The sequence below is a fragment of the Siphateles boraxobius genome, unplaced genomic scaffold (genome assembly GCF_051911475.1).
Source record: "Siphateles boraxobius isolate OS27281-9 unplaced genomic scaffold, OSU_SipBor_1 56, whole genome shotgun sequence".
In the NCBI taxonomy this organism is placed as follows: Eukaryota; Metazoa; Chordata; class Actinopteri; order Cypriniformes; family Leuciscidae; genus Siphateles; species Siphateles boraxobius.
The window spans coordinates 8,426,144-8,442,586 of record NW_027509182.1 but is presented as its reverse complement, the minus strand read 5'-3'; the positions used below and the strand labels follow the sequence as shown (position 1 = coordinate 8,442,586).

At 35.3% G+C, this 16,443-nt stretch overlaps 1 protein-coding gene across 4 annotated transcripts in view; it reads left to right on the top strand.

Moving 5' to 3' along the window:
• The window catches only part of kntc1 (kinetochore associated 1), a 79,985-nt gene that overhangs the window by 38,970 nt on the left and 24,572 nt on the right, over positions 1–16,443 (top strand). For all 4 annotated transcript variants that reach the window (XM_077206622.1, XM_077206620.1, XM_077206624.1 and 1 more), the window contains exons 23-42: positions 44–139; positions 2,584–2,687; positions 3,420–3,522; positions 3,680–3,814; positions 5,179–5,298; positions 5,644–5,716; positions 6,287–6,354; positions 6,452–6,780; positions 8,061–8,233; positions 8,371–8,468; positions 9,769–9,910; positions 10,143–10,199; positions 11,390–11,553; positions 12,202–12,306; positions 12,400–12,528; positions 12,839–12,955; positions 13,067–13,176; positions 15,482–15,713; positions 16,015–16,104; positions 16,208–16,376. In XM_077206622.1, the coding sequence (XP_077062737.1) occupies positions 44–139; positions 2,584–2,687; positions 3,420–3,522; positions 3,680–3,814; positions 5,179–5,298; positions 5,644–5,716; positions 6,287–6,354; positions 6,452–6,780; positions 8,061–8,233; positions 8,371–8,468; positions 9,769–9,910; positions 10,143–10,199; positions 11,390–11,553; positions 12,202–12,306; positions 12,400–12,528; positions 12,839–12,955; positions 13,067–13,176; positions 15,482–15,713; positions 16,015–16,104; positions 16,208–16,376 (2,614 nt within the window). The remainder of the gene's footprint in view (positions 1–43; positions 140–2,583; positions 2,688–3,419; positions 3,523–3,679; positions 3,815–5,178; positions 5,299–5,643; positions 5,717–6,286; positions 6,355–6,451; positions 6,781–8,060; positions 8,234–8,370; positions 8,469–9,768; positions 9,911–10,142; positions 10,200–11,389; positions 11,554–12,201; positions 12,307–12,399; positions 12,529–12,838; positions 12,956–13,066; positions 13,177–15,481; positions 15,714–16,014; positions 16,105–16,207; positions 16,377–16,443) is intronic.

Here is a 16,443-nt window from a genome sequence, read left to right as displayed (position 1 = left end):
TTATTGTGCTATCAGTTTATGTTTTGATGTTTTTAAATTTTAGGACCTGCTAGACTGTTGCAGCTCTCAAATCACCTCTCTCTTCACTGAATGGGAGGCCAAAGCCGTGGCCGTACTAAACTGCATGACAGACACTAACGTAAGATCTCTTCATACATCTAACACAATATTCTGTTACACAATATCCGATTTATAGAAATTAATTATTTAATAACAATTAGTAAACCAATTAGTGAAAATTCTTTACTCACGGTAGGGATCGGGATATACTATAGTGGTATCGATACTACTTGTGTTGTATAGAGAGGATCGATCCTCACAAAAATATTGATAGTGTTTGACTAGGAATTTTCTGAAATATTTAGTGCAAAAAAAAAGAAAGAAGAGCAGAGTAGAGAAAAGTCATAGAGAGAAGTCGTCTGGAGTTCCCTTTCTTATCTCACTATGGGATGGTTCGCGATGACGGGTGACGTCACTTCTTGTTGACGTTTAAAGTATTGTCAAACAAAACGGAGGCTAGCTAGACCCTCCTTCCTCCTCATCCACGCACTTACCCCCCCAAATCCTTCTAGTCGGTGATTGGCTGGAACAGTTTATTATATTTCGTGGATGAATTTTAGGCAGTGGTGGTAAGTAACGAAGTAGAAATACTTCGTTACTTTACTTAAGTATTTTTTTCGGGGATCTGTACTTTACTTGAGTATGTTTTATTTGCATCTACTTTTACTCTTACTCCACTACAATATTGAAGACAAAGTTTACTTTTTACTCAGTTACATTTCCCCATGCCTGCTCCAAGTATGTATTACACTTGCTTTCCAAACCAATGAAAAACTTGTTTTTTTTTTAAAAAAAGAACGCGCAAGCTCTTTGCCAGCATACGCTCACATAGCATTCAGTTCACCATTGTGGAAGATGACCGCAGAAACAGGTGAAGGTGCAGCTCTGCCCAGCAATGATCCCGAAATTCCCGCTTACCTTGTATCTTGCACATCTTCTGTTTGATGCAGCTAATGTTATGGAACATGTCTATTGCAGAGCTGCCAACTCTCACTCTTTCAGTGTGAGACTCACGCAATTGACACTTTCCACACGCGCTCACGACACACATCCATTTTCTCACGCACAGAAAAATCGCGAAGCAAAGAGGACACTGACACCGACAGACAAGACAGAGTAGGTTACTTTTGATATGGAACAAATTCTCAGCTCTCAGATTCTGTCAATTTTATTATGAAATTCAAACATGAAATACCGTTTTGGAGCTTTTAAATGTGATGTGACAGATAGCTAGCGCCTGCTATGGGGTGCCGTTAATCTATTTACTACTAGTTAATTGTAAATAAACACAAATGAACAATAATAGGTAGCCTATGTTGAAAGATACAGTACAACTTACCGAAATGTATATACCTTATACATAATATCAATAAATCAGTGTTTTTCAACTGCGGATAGAGGTCAATAAAACAGCTGGAGAACAATGTCACATAACGTTAAGTTTCATTTACCTCAGGGGGAAAAAAGCATTTAATGACCATAGTATGTTAGTTGGCTAGAAAAATTAGTACTTTATAATATATGTAATATTATTATAAATTAGTATTTTGTAAAATGTGCACTATATATTTTTACTTATATCATTAAAATATTATAAGTTGCTATTTTAATAAAAATCACATGTATTTTTAACATGTAATAATACCAGCTGACAGGGCTCTCTGTAGCCTATGTTTACAGAATTAGGTGAGATTTTCTTAATTTAAAAATTAACATGTATCTACTGTACCAAATATTTATCAAAATGAATCTATTGAATCAAGATCGGAATCAAACCACAATAATTGAATTGAAATTGTAAAATTTGTATCAAAGAATGGCCTACCAGTCATTGCAACATAATATGCTGTCACTAAACTTAATGAAATTGTTTAGAATTGATGCAAGGTGCTTCATTGTCTCTTATGATTGCAAATCTAACAAATTTATTCTTAATTGCAGTATCTAATAAGTTGTTAAATTAAAACAGATAAATTGTTTTGGGAGTGATATGCAATGTTTAATTATTGATATTTAGAGTTTGAATATTTACTTTTTACTTTCGGTACTTAAGTACGTTTTAAATCGGATACTTTTGTACTTTTACTCAAGTGATGTTTGAATGGAGGACTTTCTACTTTTACTGGAGTCATTTTTTATTTAGGTAAATATACTTTTACTCGAGTATAATTTTTGAGTACTTTTACCAACCCTGATTTTAGGACTCCCGCATCACTGTCGTGGCTCATTATTGGTCTGTCAAATGATAGACATTGTGATATTGGTGCTTTCAGAATTGGTCAAATTTGCTTTCAAATATAATTACTCATTTTGAATTAAATTTATGTATGTATGTGTTGACTATATCTAAAGAGCTGTAAACTCTAATCGCATGAGAACTAGAGACTGCTGGGGATACAGCAAAGTTGAGTAGGGTTCCTAAATGCTGTCAGTGTGAAGGCCTACTGTCAAATTTACTCTAACTTCCTGTTTTTAATCACAGTAGATTCTGTTGGCAAAAGATTGTCTTTTTACATGTTTTAGAAGGTGATGGATGCTGTGATTGAAATAATGTACAAGGCCGTGGTGCCCTGGAGTGAAACCATCGAGAAACTTGTTCAGCAGCACTTGGAGAAGGAACATCCAAAGTGAGTGGTGTGGTAAAACATAAAACATAAACATTGAATTTTTTTTTATTCTATAAGCTCTTTTACATGACTTCACTGTAGAGTGAGGCTTCAATGCTATCTCCAGTGGCACATGTTAACCGTTTGCACTATTTCAACTCATACTTTTTAGGGTAGCTTTTATTTGAGTTATTTGATCACTTAAACTATTTTTTATACCATTTACTTATGGAAATCTTTTGATAACATTTTATATTTGTATTGTATACTTGATTGTACTTCTCGTTTATGAATGCTTTTCTTTTATAATGTTGTATTTCTCTTTTATTTTTTTATTTTTTTTTGTGAAGCGATTTGAGGTGTAACTTAAAAGGCGCTATAGAAAACAAAGTTTATTATTATTATAACTCATCTACATTTTAATTTTTGACTCATGCACTTTAAAAGTTTGATTTCAGTTGGCTTAAGTAATAATTTGACTTTTTAAAAATGTAATGTAAACACTTTAGTCTGACTAATCTCATAATAGTCTGATTTTTGGGAAGACCTGATTGATTGTAGAAATTGTAGCTTGACTCCATCCAGAATGTATACATATTAATCGGATATTATTATTAGAGCATTTGGACCCGCAAATGGTCCATGTGACCTCAGACTTTTCAACTGGATAACATATTCCTGTGTGTTTACAACATATAGCTGCAACACATCAAATTCAGTTAGCACTATGTGTAAGTATTTTCATATCTACAGACAGGAGTTACTGAGAGAGGGTTACAGATTGATGGAAATAAAGAAGCTTCTCAGATGCTATGGCATCCGCACCTTAGCCCTCTCTAGCACTCGTGATATCATGGTGAGTTTGTCTTCATTAACTTAAAATCCCTATATGTGTGTTTATTTAACAAATTAACTATTCCTTACTTTCTTAAAGAAGTAAAGGGTTTGACCTTTGTGTCAGCCACTCTGTTCATGCAAGTACCTGATATTTCACTGTTGTTTGCTTTGTTTAGATGCTTGTGAGGCATATTCTGAAGCAGGACCTGCCCACCTCTCTCGAGGACTCACTGAAGTTGATTGAGGCCTATAAACTAAACCCAGCAGAGATCCACCATCTTCACTGCATCCAGCTTATACAGTGTAATAAGGTATTACCTCTAGAGAATTGGGACTTGGTGGTATAGGTAACAACATGATGGACCCTCACATTCCCTCATAAATGGGTACATTTCTTTAGTGGTAAATGAGGGACTACAGCAAACATCATTATTGCGTTTCCTTTTGCTCAAATAATAAAGAGAAATCATCGATAGCATTTCCATGACTTTCCAAAAGAGAAGAAAATATATTGAGATAAATTACGCCCTTCAGAAGAGAGACAGATTTCAATTTTACCATCACTCCCTCCTTGTATTATAAACACACTTGCAGGGTAGTATATCACAAATAATAACTGGAAAACTTCATTACAGTCTGTCCACTTGTCTTTTTAACTTTTTCTCATTTTTTAGTTATTAATGTTGCGCTAAATGAAACCATCAAAAGTCCCGCAGAGACCTCCTTGACCACTTGAGTGATAATACAAGCTAAATAAATGAACTGACTCAGCAAATATTTTAATGATCAATGCAGAAGAACTAATTCAAGAAAACGTTCAACGTCAAAACACAGTGCTATTTTACAGGCTTGCAGTTCAGTTCAGTTTTACAGACTCAGAGCTGTTCTCAGTCAATGAATACCACTCATTTATGCCAAGCGATTGCTTTGCATCTACTGTTGATGAATTGACAATATTTACTTTATGTTGTTTGTATTGTAATGTTTTAGATTGTTCCAAGAGTGCACATTTTATCTCCCTTGTATGTTTAAGTGAGGAGCTGGAAAGGCATTTCAAAATAAGAGTGTATTTCAGGCTTTTTTATAATTAAATGTCCTGGATTATACAGAGCATATTTTTTTCTGGTTATGATTGGTGTTTCGGGTTACAAAATAAAGTGTATCTGGCATATACTTTAATATTTAGAATATACAAAATTCCGTGATATTTGAAGCAGAAACATTAAAAAACAATAATAAATTAATAATTTTGCTTGTAAATCTCTCCTTGTATCCCTTTATTAAGGAAAAAAAGATTATTTGATATATATTTAATATGTCCGTAAATTTGCTCCAGAATTTCTCAAATTAGGAGCACAATTGATCTGAAATTCAATTTGAGATCAATTACCCGAGGCTACTAATATCAGACCTGACCCATGCCTGAGGCACTTTTCAAATTTTTGGACCCGAACCTGCTCGGGTCTCGGGTCAGACCTCGGGTTTTCGAATCGAAGTGGACCAAAGAAGACCTCTAATGAAACCACTGCAATCTCCAACAAATTCATATTCAGTATATTTTAAAAATATATATCTCCTAGCCCTAATCAGCAGTTACAACATGGAACTGTTAAGAAAGGCATTTTAATTCAGATAGGAATCAAGGGTAAGATATATTTGGATATTGTCTTCACAGAGGGAGAAGTGCATTGCGCTGCTGAAGAATCTGCCCCATTCTGAAGCAGAATTTGTGATTGAGCGAATGGCCTGTTGGGCAAGACTTGAACTTCAAGACAAGCGACACATTTCTGAAGAGGTCAGCATTTTTTGTGAGAGAAATGTGGTGATAATTGGTTAAAAATACGAAGTCATATTTTGCATGAAGACTAGATTTAAACTGACAATGTTTAAATGGAAAAAAAAAATCTTAATACTAAAGTAGGATTAGTTTTCTATATGAAAGGTTTTTGCATTGTTATTGTAAAATACATTTGGAAATGTTTTCAGATTAGATCTTTTTCTCCTCCTGTGTTATATTGTAAAGCACTTTGGTCAACTTGTGATGTTTTAACTGCTATATAAATAAAGTTGCTATTGCTATGTTCATCTATATAAGCAAAATTGATATATATTCTGAATTAAATGTATTTTCTTTCAATAGCAGAAGAAATTACAAATGCTAATATCACAGGTTATGGTTGAAGCTTTGAAGTACCTGCAGAGCATTCAGACAGGTGAGTGCACAACCAAGTATTAGTACTGGTTTTCTATATCTAATAAAGCGGAGTTATCCCGTACATATTTTTTGTTGCTGGTGTTTATTTTATGAATAAAATTAATATTAAAATGAATATTTGTATGGATTAACCTTTTTATAAAAGCAATAAGCCCCTTGAAGCCGTGTTTTACTGTGAATTTAGAACAGCTAAGGGGGTTTTTACAACGCCCCTTAGCTCTTATAAATTCACTGTAAAACACGGCTTCGCAGGGCTTTTTGCTTTATTATATACCTCCTGTAACAATTGTAAAAAAAAAAAAAATCTATCACTAAATGATATATACAACAGTATCAAGCCTTTCTAATTGAATACAAAATAAGACTTATGCAGTAAATATAATAAAACAGAAGGGATTACTGAAAAAGCAATACTCATTTTGACTGGAAGAGAAGTGTGTACAAAATCTGCAATTTAAATATTTTTATAGACCGATAGTACTACTACGAGCATAATCAATTTAATAAAAAAAATTATGAACTAGATTGATTGTTTTAGACCATTTAAGTTTCCTGTCCTTTCTTGTAGATGATGCGTTCAAGAAGACTGAATGTGGGAACAGTCTGAACATGTTCACAGCCATGTCTCATCTACAGGTCTTTATTTGTTCAGAATAGATTTGAGGCATTCAATGCCATATTGGATATACATCTACAAATGTGTATGTTTATTTTAAAATGTTTTTGACTTTAGGAAGACTTTGACATCTTCTTAACACCAGAAGAATACGAGGATCCTTTAGTGAGGCATAAGTTCAACCAGCAGCTCATCACTGCATATGAGAACGCACAAGCATGGCGGCGCTCAGGAAAACAACACCCTGACAAGGTTTCAAGTAGTCACCTGAATGGTAATACTGCAGTAGCCAATGATCCTGATGGTAAAACGAAGACGCTCTCTACTGAAGCTGGGCTACACCGGCTGGCCAGGCAGCTGCAGAAGACGGAGCAGGAGCTTTGGGCAGACCTGGCACTGAGAGCTCTAGATGCTGGAAATGTGGAGAAAGCCCTGCAGATCCTGAGGTAAGGGAGAAGGGAATGATGGGTGGGTATTTAAGGATCTAAATGCTGTGAAAAAGTGTATACATTTCGGAATAGGCAGTTATTTCTCACATTTAAAAAATAATAGGCCTATTACCAAGCTTTCTTTTTAATCTACAGTTTAATAAAAGTTCATCAGAAAAATAATACAACTGCACCTGATTCTAAATATTGATTGATCGATTGATCCAAAAAGTCTATAACAAAGTACAAAACAAAGTGGTAGTTGTTAATAAAAAAAATAATTTTAGGATTCATAGCCTACAATTTAATAATATGGTAACACTTTACAATAAGGTTCATTAGTTAACATTAGTTAATGTATTTACTAACATGAACTAACCATAAGCAATACTTTTGTTATAGTATTTATTCATCTTTTTTAATGTTAGTTCATAAAAATACAGCTGTTCATTGTTTGTTCATGTTAGTTCACAGTGCATTAACTAATGTTAACAAATACAACCTTTGATTTTAATAAAATATTAGTAAATGTTGAAATTAATATTAACTAAGATTAATTAATGCTGTCGAAGTATTTTTCATGCTTAGTTCATGTTAACTAAGGTGGTTAACTAAGGTTAACTAATGATCCTTATTGTAAAGTGTTACTAATAATATAATATAAAAAAGTTTTGGTTCAAATGTATGGATGTGGAAAATATAGCGTTTTGAAAATCTCTGTGTCTCATCAAAAAATAAAAACGTTGCGGCTCTGTCAAATGAAGAAAGGGCGTTTTGAGTTTACAATGCTGACAAAATAAAGGTAAAATACACAAATAACCCATTACCTCTGTATCTGAATACAATCCTGCCAAACATGCTGCTCCACTTCACTGTCCGCTTCTAATATTTCCTAATTTTATAATATTATCTGTGTAAATAGTAAGCCTTAAACTAGCAAATTTCAATGGTCTCATTACTCTCTACATTTTACAAATATTGAGATGCGAAATATACAATACAATTTGTGATATACGTAAAATTATGTTTGTAAACTGCTCAAGTCAAGTCACCTTTATTTAGCGCTGTATACAATACAGATTTTTTCAAAGTAGCTTCATAGTGCAAGCACATTTCGGCAAATGGACAATTTGATGAGAGAATATAAAAAAATATATTCATTTGTGTTAAGATGAACAAAAGTCTAGATTTGGAATAACCAGAGGGTGAGTAAATGATGACAGAAAGTTCATTTTTGGGTGAACGTTCCATTTAACTTCTAATATCTTTTCTCATACCTTTCTTTTCACCTCATATAGTGAGCTATACCAGCATCACACCAACTGCAGCACAGGACGAGTTCTGTTCAGCACTGCGCAGCGCCTCTGCCAGATGCTGGAGGAAAATGTCCCCATGGTTCTGCCTGAAAAGGTTAACCTCCCTGCTGTCATCCATAGGCTGGCCTGCCAGGCCATTACAGTCTGCCACAGTGGTACTGAAACACTTTCACCATTCATATTCTCTTAAAGTGCATATCACTTGACTTCTCAATCAGTCAGCTTATCTATTTATCAATCAATTTGTCCTCTACACCAACTTCAAAAAGTACATGTATTTTCCCTTTCACAGACCTCTTGCTTGACTGTTTGGAGCTGTGTAAAAGCACCAGAAGTGCTGCGGATGTGTACAGACAATGTCAGATTGAAGATTTTGGATTTTTACCTAAGGTACGCTTGCTAAAAATTGTTTATGTATACACACACACGTGAGTGTTGACAGCACCCCAATATATTCCATCAAGCTGTCAGCACTGGAAGCATCAGTGGCAAGCCTTTAGTTGACAAATGCTATCTTCATCTGGAGTATTATTCAAGCCACTTTGCTTTCCCCATACACTGAAAATATATAGAATAAGAATATATAGAATATATATAAATTCTGGAATAGATATTCAGTGTTTCCTACTGAATTTTGTGAGACTGTTGGGTGGAGACTGTAAAAGGTTGCAAGTTCGTTCCTGTGTGGTGCAACATTAATTTTTTATATTTCAAAAGCTTTGAAAAAAAACATTGTTTTTTTTACACTGGTCAATTTTGAGATTTGGGGATATTTGTCTTCACTAACATGTCTTCTTTCAGACTTGTGGTGAAAAAAAGTCCAAAATACACATTTAGGTCTTTATTTTACTACACTTTGTCTGTTTGCGTCTGTAGATTTCTCATAAATTCATCAAAAGTTGTGGTTATAAATCATCCCTCTGCTCCGGGATCGCGATCTGCACCCTGTCATCACACACACCGTTAGAAAGCTCTCTCTCTCCTGAACAATGCTGTCGGATCCAAATATGGTCATTTCCTTTTTATCACCAACCAATCGTGAAAGTAAAAGGGGGGATTTTACTCTAAATGCGCAATCTCATTGGCTGATGCTAAATCTTTAAAGCCCGTTTTCTCAAAATGACTGTTCTCTCATACTTCAAGTCCGAAATCTCCAGTTCAGTTGCACATATATACACCAAACTTTCCAGTCTTGTACCTAGTTATATTATGAAGACATGTACTGAGGGATTTGTAAATATATTATTCCTAGCCTGATTTATATAACATTTTATTCCAAAAAACATGGCGAAAATCATGGCAAATACTGCTTTTGACAGTATATTCTGATTTACAGGATAACAAAAGTAGATATCCATAAATCCCTCTGTATTTTTTTCCCCATCTAATATGTGAACACAATGAAAAAATAATTTTGAACCTGGCTTTGTCCAATACTCAGATTTCGTTTTTTAAAATATATGCAAAATAGCGCATTATTTAATTAGACAATACCCCATTTGCATATTTAAACATTAAATTACAGAAAACTTGTAATACATTTTTTTCTCATCTTAATGTAGGTAATCAACTGGCAAAGTTTTATGGTGATATCTGCTAGTTAAAAAAATACCCTATTCACCTGTAGTGTCTCGCCTTAAACAGGGATGTGTAGACTTTTAATATACCCACTGTATATATTTCTTTTCAGGAATCTGCATTGAGTGGTGAAGAGGACACTTACAATGATTCCCATTTTCATGATGTCTTTAATGAGGACTGCATTGTGCTAGATCCAGTCTCAGTGCTTCCGCTCCAGTATAAAATCACCAGAAATTTGTTGCCACTTTCAGGTAAGATTTTGCTGTTACTGGTGTGATGTATGCAAACTAGTGCCTTGATATGAATGATTGTTTAAATTAGACCTTGGAAAAACTAAACAAATTTTAATATGGGAATTGATGAAGTGTAGGGCTGGAATTGACATTTGAAATTCATTGAATTAAGAATTGTTGGTAGAATTGAATTGTTTAAGAATTGTTTAAGAATTGTTGTTTAAACATAAAACTGTGTCCTTTATTCTAGAATCGAGACTTTATCCGTTTGGCTGTTCCTGCATGTCATACTGTGCTCTCAAAGAAGGTAAGTGCATCATATTATTGCTTTGACTAGTATACTGTGAGACTGTTTATGCTATGTTTAATCCCAAGGTAAGGTCTTAAAGGAAGTTTCTCATTTATTGGTCTGCAAAATTCTGCCGGCTGATGCAAAATGCATTATTTGGCTGTCAAAAGTCTTTTGCTTGGTGTAGGAAACCTGGAGAAACAACATTGTTCATTTACATATACTTCTGACATTGTAACAATCCAAAGCTGGTTGAAAATCAGCGAATGTGTACATGAGCAGAGAAGGACAGTCCAAACACTATCCAAGAGTTTGGTAGCGCACCAACTCTGTCTTTTTTCTCACCAGTGAGGTCAAATTCTAAAGTACCAGATGCCAATTTCCGCATCCAAGATTCTGTTTGCACGGACCTACCTCTTCACCTGCCAGTCTTTGTTCATCCCACTGGTCCCCTATTAATCTGTGCAATTGGTGAGCCCACAAAGAGGCACCCCCACATTTCTTTCCCGGTCTAAACCCGACTGGATCCCATGGATTAGAGCCTGGCGACCTTCCGCTTGCCTGTGAGCAACTCCCAGGCTTGGCTTCTGGAGGTCCCGGTATCCCTAAACCGGGCAAAGTCTTTCTTATTTTGACCACATAATATGGGAAGGGGTTGAGCTAATCTTTGTCTATCATAATAGGTTGTGGTGGTTGTTGTTGTTGAATATTAGAAAATTATGCATTAATCTATCCTAAACACTTCACTTTCATGTTTTCATTATTTTTAGGGCATATTTAACATTACCAACTTTAATTGATGACGACATTAGCTTCTTCTCAGTAGATTCTGTAGTTATCTGTTCAAGACTAGCAGCTTTAGGGGGCCAACGGAAAAGGGGCGTGTGTTAAACAGTAGTGCTAGTTGTTTAAGTGTAGTACTTGTCCAGGGATTAAGTATGAAATCTCACAACATACCTACCCAGGATTAATTACTGTTCCAGGATAAAGTGTGAACAGTGTGATACATGGAAATAACCCAGGATTACATTTTTCCAAGACTAAATGACCCTGGGTGAACGGTTTCAATTGTGAAAACCCCAAATGTGTAAAGGCTGTGGAATATGAATAACTGTGGTTTATTATCTTTAAAAAAAAGCAAAATATAGTTTTACATTTTTATTGTGTTGTGAGAGGCAGATTTAAATAAAATGTCCTTATTTTCACAGAAACTGATTTGGTTGGGCCTTTACTCAATCCCATGGCCTCTATGCTGCAAATGCTACAGGAGTGCAGTCAGCTTGAACTGGCTCTGCGCCTTCTGATGGAGTCTTATGGCAGTATATTACTGCACTTTGTTTCTAACAACATGGACATCTCGCTAAGCAAAAGGGTGAGAATTCTGTAAAATAACTGAGTTACAAAATACCTTTTTTTTCATTGTCAACTTTTAGTCTGTAATGTTGGTGTTTGAGCATGAAAAATGATCTGCAAAGTTAGAAAGCACAAAGACCACTCCAATGGAAGTTATTCTCTATATCAGTAAACACTGTTTCTGAACTTGATTGTAGTCTTGAGTTTTCTTCTGGGAACGAACACATCACAATATTCCTCATTTAAATAATTCCCACCCAAGGCATATTCAAAATAAAGGTGTGAGACCTGGTTGAGTTGTGTTAGTAGTGCGTTGAAACTCGCGGTCACGGTGAGGGGCCTGAAATTTACAAAACGTGCTTGAAGCGGTTGACCAATCACAAAACACTGGTCCAGCCAACCAATCAGAGCACATTGCGCTTTTCAAAAGGAAGGTCTTCATAGAAAGAGTAAAAATAAACAGTGCGTTGCTGACAGACTGGGTAGAGAGATGCTGCAACAATGAAACATATGTGAAACATTTGTTTTTTGAACATTCAAACATGAAAACCTATTTTAGTAGACCCTAAAACCAAAATCAAGTCTTTGTAAAAGGGCATAAAATAGCCTCTTTCAATATAATGCAAATGAAAGTGTTTTTTGACGATGTTATATTTCTCATTTCCAGCTTCAGTCTAACAACCGCATGGCCAGAGACAAACAGACTCTTGACAGGATAGAGCAAACTGTTCTCCCGTCTGTCACAGTGGTTGTGGTCTCCTTGTTACAGAAGGTGTGCAAAGACATTTAAGATGCACAATTATATTATTTCTATGAAATGATGTAGTTCAGTCAATTCATTAACAGTAACGGAGTTGTGTTTCAGGTGCTAAACTGGAGAGTGGTCGACTCTGATTTGGCCATCGGACTTTGCACCATTTTGTCCAAGGCAGCGGTCGTGGATATTCTCTGGAAGATGATCACCAGTGCCTGGCAAAATTACGACAAGATAAAGGTCAGACTGAAATGTGTTTGTGACTCAAGCTTTCATTTAATAGTTGTGCTTGCTAGATCAAACTCCTAACCCTAAGTATTGAAGGTAGGGTAGGTAATTTCGAAGAGGCTAGCAATAGCCACACCTCCTTCAAAACATATAATTCAGGCAATTTTTGATTATTACTAATAAATTAAGATACACTACACCTTCACAAATGTTTTTTTTCAATGTGTTTGACAACATTTGTATGGCCAAGCATCACTCAAGTTTTCTTTAGAAAATGTAAGAATATACTTGAATAATAAATGTATTTATTTATCTTCTATAGGTTGTTGCTATGGTCGGAGCCCATTTAAGTTTTTTGTATAAGGATGAAGAGGAGAGAAGAAAGTTTCTGTCTGTCATCACTGATGCGGAGTGGGGGATTCAGCTTGGCAAACTTGGGGTCAGTGCTGAATTTGTGCAAAGTATTTCATTATTAAAAAAACACAATATGGCCAGAACTCTGTGAAAAAAAAAAAAAACTTATACTTTGTCCATTGACATTTCTTCTTAGGTTTCCATTCAGTCTGTGTTCAGGCAGTGCACAGAGACGAAGAGAAACTTAATTCCTACACTTGTGAAAAACAAAAATATCACTCCTGACATCATACTCCATTACTGCAGGCAAGTCAGCTATTCACTATTTTGCTTTATTTATAATGGGTTGTAAAACACATATTTGGTAAGGTTTCTAAGATTATCTAGCCTGGGTATCCCCATGCTGCCTTGCGTGCAGCGTAATTTTATTCACGCTGCTAGACAGTCTGGATTCTATGGACCAGATTTTCGCCTCAGCGAGCGGACCAATCACAGAACGGGGAGGGAGCAGCAAGACAATGACGACGTCCATGCGACACACCGAAGCAGTTTGTTTATACCCATAGATATAAACTATGGTTTATACCTATGGAGCCAACATGGCAGCAGACGCGAAGTTACCTTTCGATGCAGCACAAACGGCAGTAGTCGCTGAACGCCATCGTGTACACATAAATCCCTGACCCATCGTCTTCTTCTTCGTCTAATTTCTTTCGCTCTACATACGTCATCTGGTATAATTGAAACGATTGGCTATGAGCTACGTACAGGCGCATTTGATAGACATTTGTAGCACCCAATAAACGGCGCTGGGCATTCGTAAACCACGCCTCAAATACGAGAAAATGAACATGTGGTTCCAAGACCCACATCTCAATAAGACTAGGTCTGAAGTTAGCCAGGCTAAAGATTATCAATATTTATTAATAATAATGTATCATCAGTGTTTTTGAAAAGGAAATATGATTCTCATTAATACTGGGCAGTACTGTTTGAGCTGAAGAGTGAATGAACAACAGTAAACTAAAGCACTATAGAAGAAGCAGGTTAATTAACTTAACCAAACCAAACACTGTATATGAGATTCTTTTAGATCTGCACAACAAAAACATCATATTACAGCCTACATCTGCACAAACGGACATAAATGGAGAAGTGAACTCGACATTGCTAGTCAGAATGTGTGACTTCCGTTAGATGTGCTCTTCTCATAACAACGTGCTAAAACACAGGCAAATGAAAGCACAATGAATTCTCAGCATTCTATTACAATTGTGTTCTCAAGATTGTATGAATTTGTTTGATGGGCACGGCACATAAATGCATTTTTAGAACCATGGTATTCAAACATGTTTTTTTGAGAATTAAAATGTGAAACGGTAATACTAACTGTCTGGAATTTTGCAGTGGTTTATTGTGAAACCGGTTACCGTTTCATCCCTAGTGGAAACAGACTGGAGGAGAGACATGAGTCAGGATGTTGGGAGAGAAACGAGATTCCAGTTGTAGTTCAGTGGAACATTAAATGAGATGCTGTTTAAATTGAGGGACTGGTTCTCAGTGTCTGTTATCTTTTACACATAGCCAGAGCATTGCAATATTTGAATATTTGGACGGACAATTATTGTTTGTAGTGCAAATACCCATATTAATTATGGAACATTGCAATCAAATCAGTGTGATTGAGCTGGTTTTAGTCATTAATAGGCAAGTAAATTATTTTGATACAAACAAAAACAATGCACTAAATGTAAAAGAAAAAGACAATGTTTCAACCGACTATAGCTAATATATATTTAAAAGCTAATGTTTCATTTACTATACAAACTTGATTATTTTTATGGAAGCTTGTTTCCGCCACAAAATAGAAAATAAAAAAGGTAATTGCAATTTTTTATTTCACAATTCTGACTTTTCAATCCCAGAATTTCGAGATATAAACTCACAATTGCAAGAAAAAAGTCTGAATTGCATTTTATATCTCACAATTTAGACTTTATAACTTGCAATTATGAGTTTATATCTCACAATTCAGAGAAAAAAAAGTCAGAGTTGTGAGATCAAAGGTCGCAATTATTTTTTTAATTGTTTTATTCCGTGGTGGAAAGAAACAAGCTTCCATGTATTTTTCTTTAAGTTTCAAACTGAAAGCATTTCCCATATTTAAAAAACAAAATAAATCTGCTTTGGAAATTGCTTTGGAAAAATGTAGATAAAATACCAGTAATCTAAGACATATATCTAACAGTAAGCTCCAAAATATAACAAATGTGTACACTGTTGTTGAAAAAAAATACAATCAGCTGCACTTTTAAACAGTTCGTGCACTTACTGTGTACTTACTTAAGAAAGTACTGGGTAATATAAGTTACCTATGCAGGTTAAGGTTTAGGTTCAGGTTTGGCACATAGTTATTACCTGGTTGGTAAATTGTTCTTAATATAATAAGTCAATTGTATTTAAAGTGTTTTGCCCGTATTTGAATCTCGCTTTGCACAGTATTTTAACTTAACGGCTAATGTCCTGGCAGAAATTGACCAGTACATTTTCTATTGTTGTTTTTTCTTATAGTGTAATACTCAAGCTTTTTGTTGTTGTTGTTATTCTGCAGCACATTTGGATTGGACAGCCATTCTGCGATCAATCTGTACATAACCACTCTACTACTGCAGGAAGATAGATGGTATGAGATGGAGATTGAAGAAGGTGATGCCAAAGGTACCCTGCTGGGTGAAGAGTCACTGCTACGAAAAGACGACATGCTAGAAAGAGCTCTACAGATTGTTCCTCAGCTCGGCTCAACCAAAGACCTTGTATTCAGTCTCAACTCCGCCTTGACCAAGGTCTTGAATTGCATACTTCACCTCTGATAGCCTAATCCCAGTGATTTTAACTTCTATTCTCCATGGAAAATATTTCATAAGATGTTTGTAATATTTTATGGGGTACAGGACATGATAAGGCATTGACTAATGTATAGTTTGTGCCACTAAGTGACAATTGATTACTCAAATGTTTTTTTGTTGTGTTATAGTAGATATTAATCTAATGGTGTATTTATATATATATATATATATATATATATATATATATATATATATATATATATATATACACACATATATATTAATGCAATATTTACAGCTAAATCCTTACAACTATGAGTGGATAGAGAGAGTCCTCAGAACTATTCAGATGGCTGATGAGAGCACAAACCTTCTACCTCTTGGTCAGGTCAGTGAAATTCCAAGATTAAAAAAACAAAAACAAACAGATGGCTCTTTGATTTGGCACAGGAATAAGTTTCATTGTAACATCTTTTTGATTTATTGTTTAGATGGTTGGATTACTCCAACATTTAAAGTCCCATAGAAGAATCTCTCCTCCCACTGACCTGGAGAGCTCGTATCTTTTGGAGAACGGTCTTGAACCCACTGCTCTAGCTAACACCCGCCTGCCTTTTCATCTGCTGTTCCAGACCAACCACGCCTTCTGGAAAATAGTCTGTGTGTATCAGTGTGTTGACTGTTTGCAACCTTGTTCATTGTACCACAGCCTTTCAGATTTACCTTA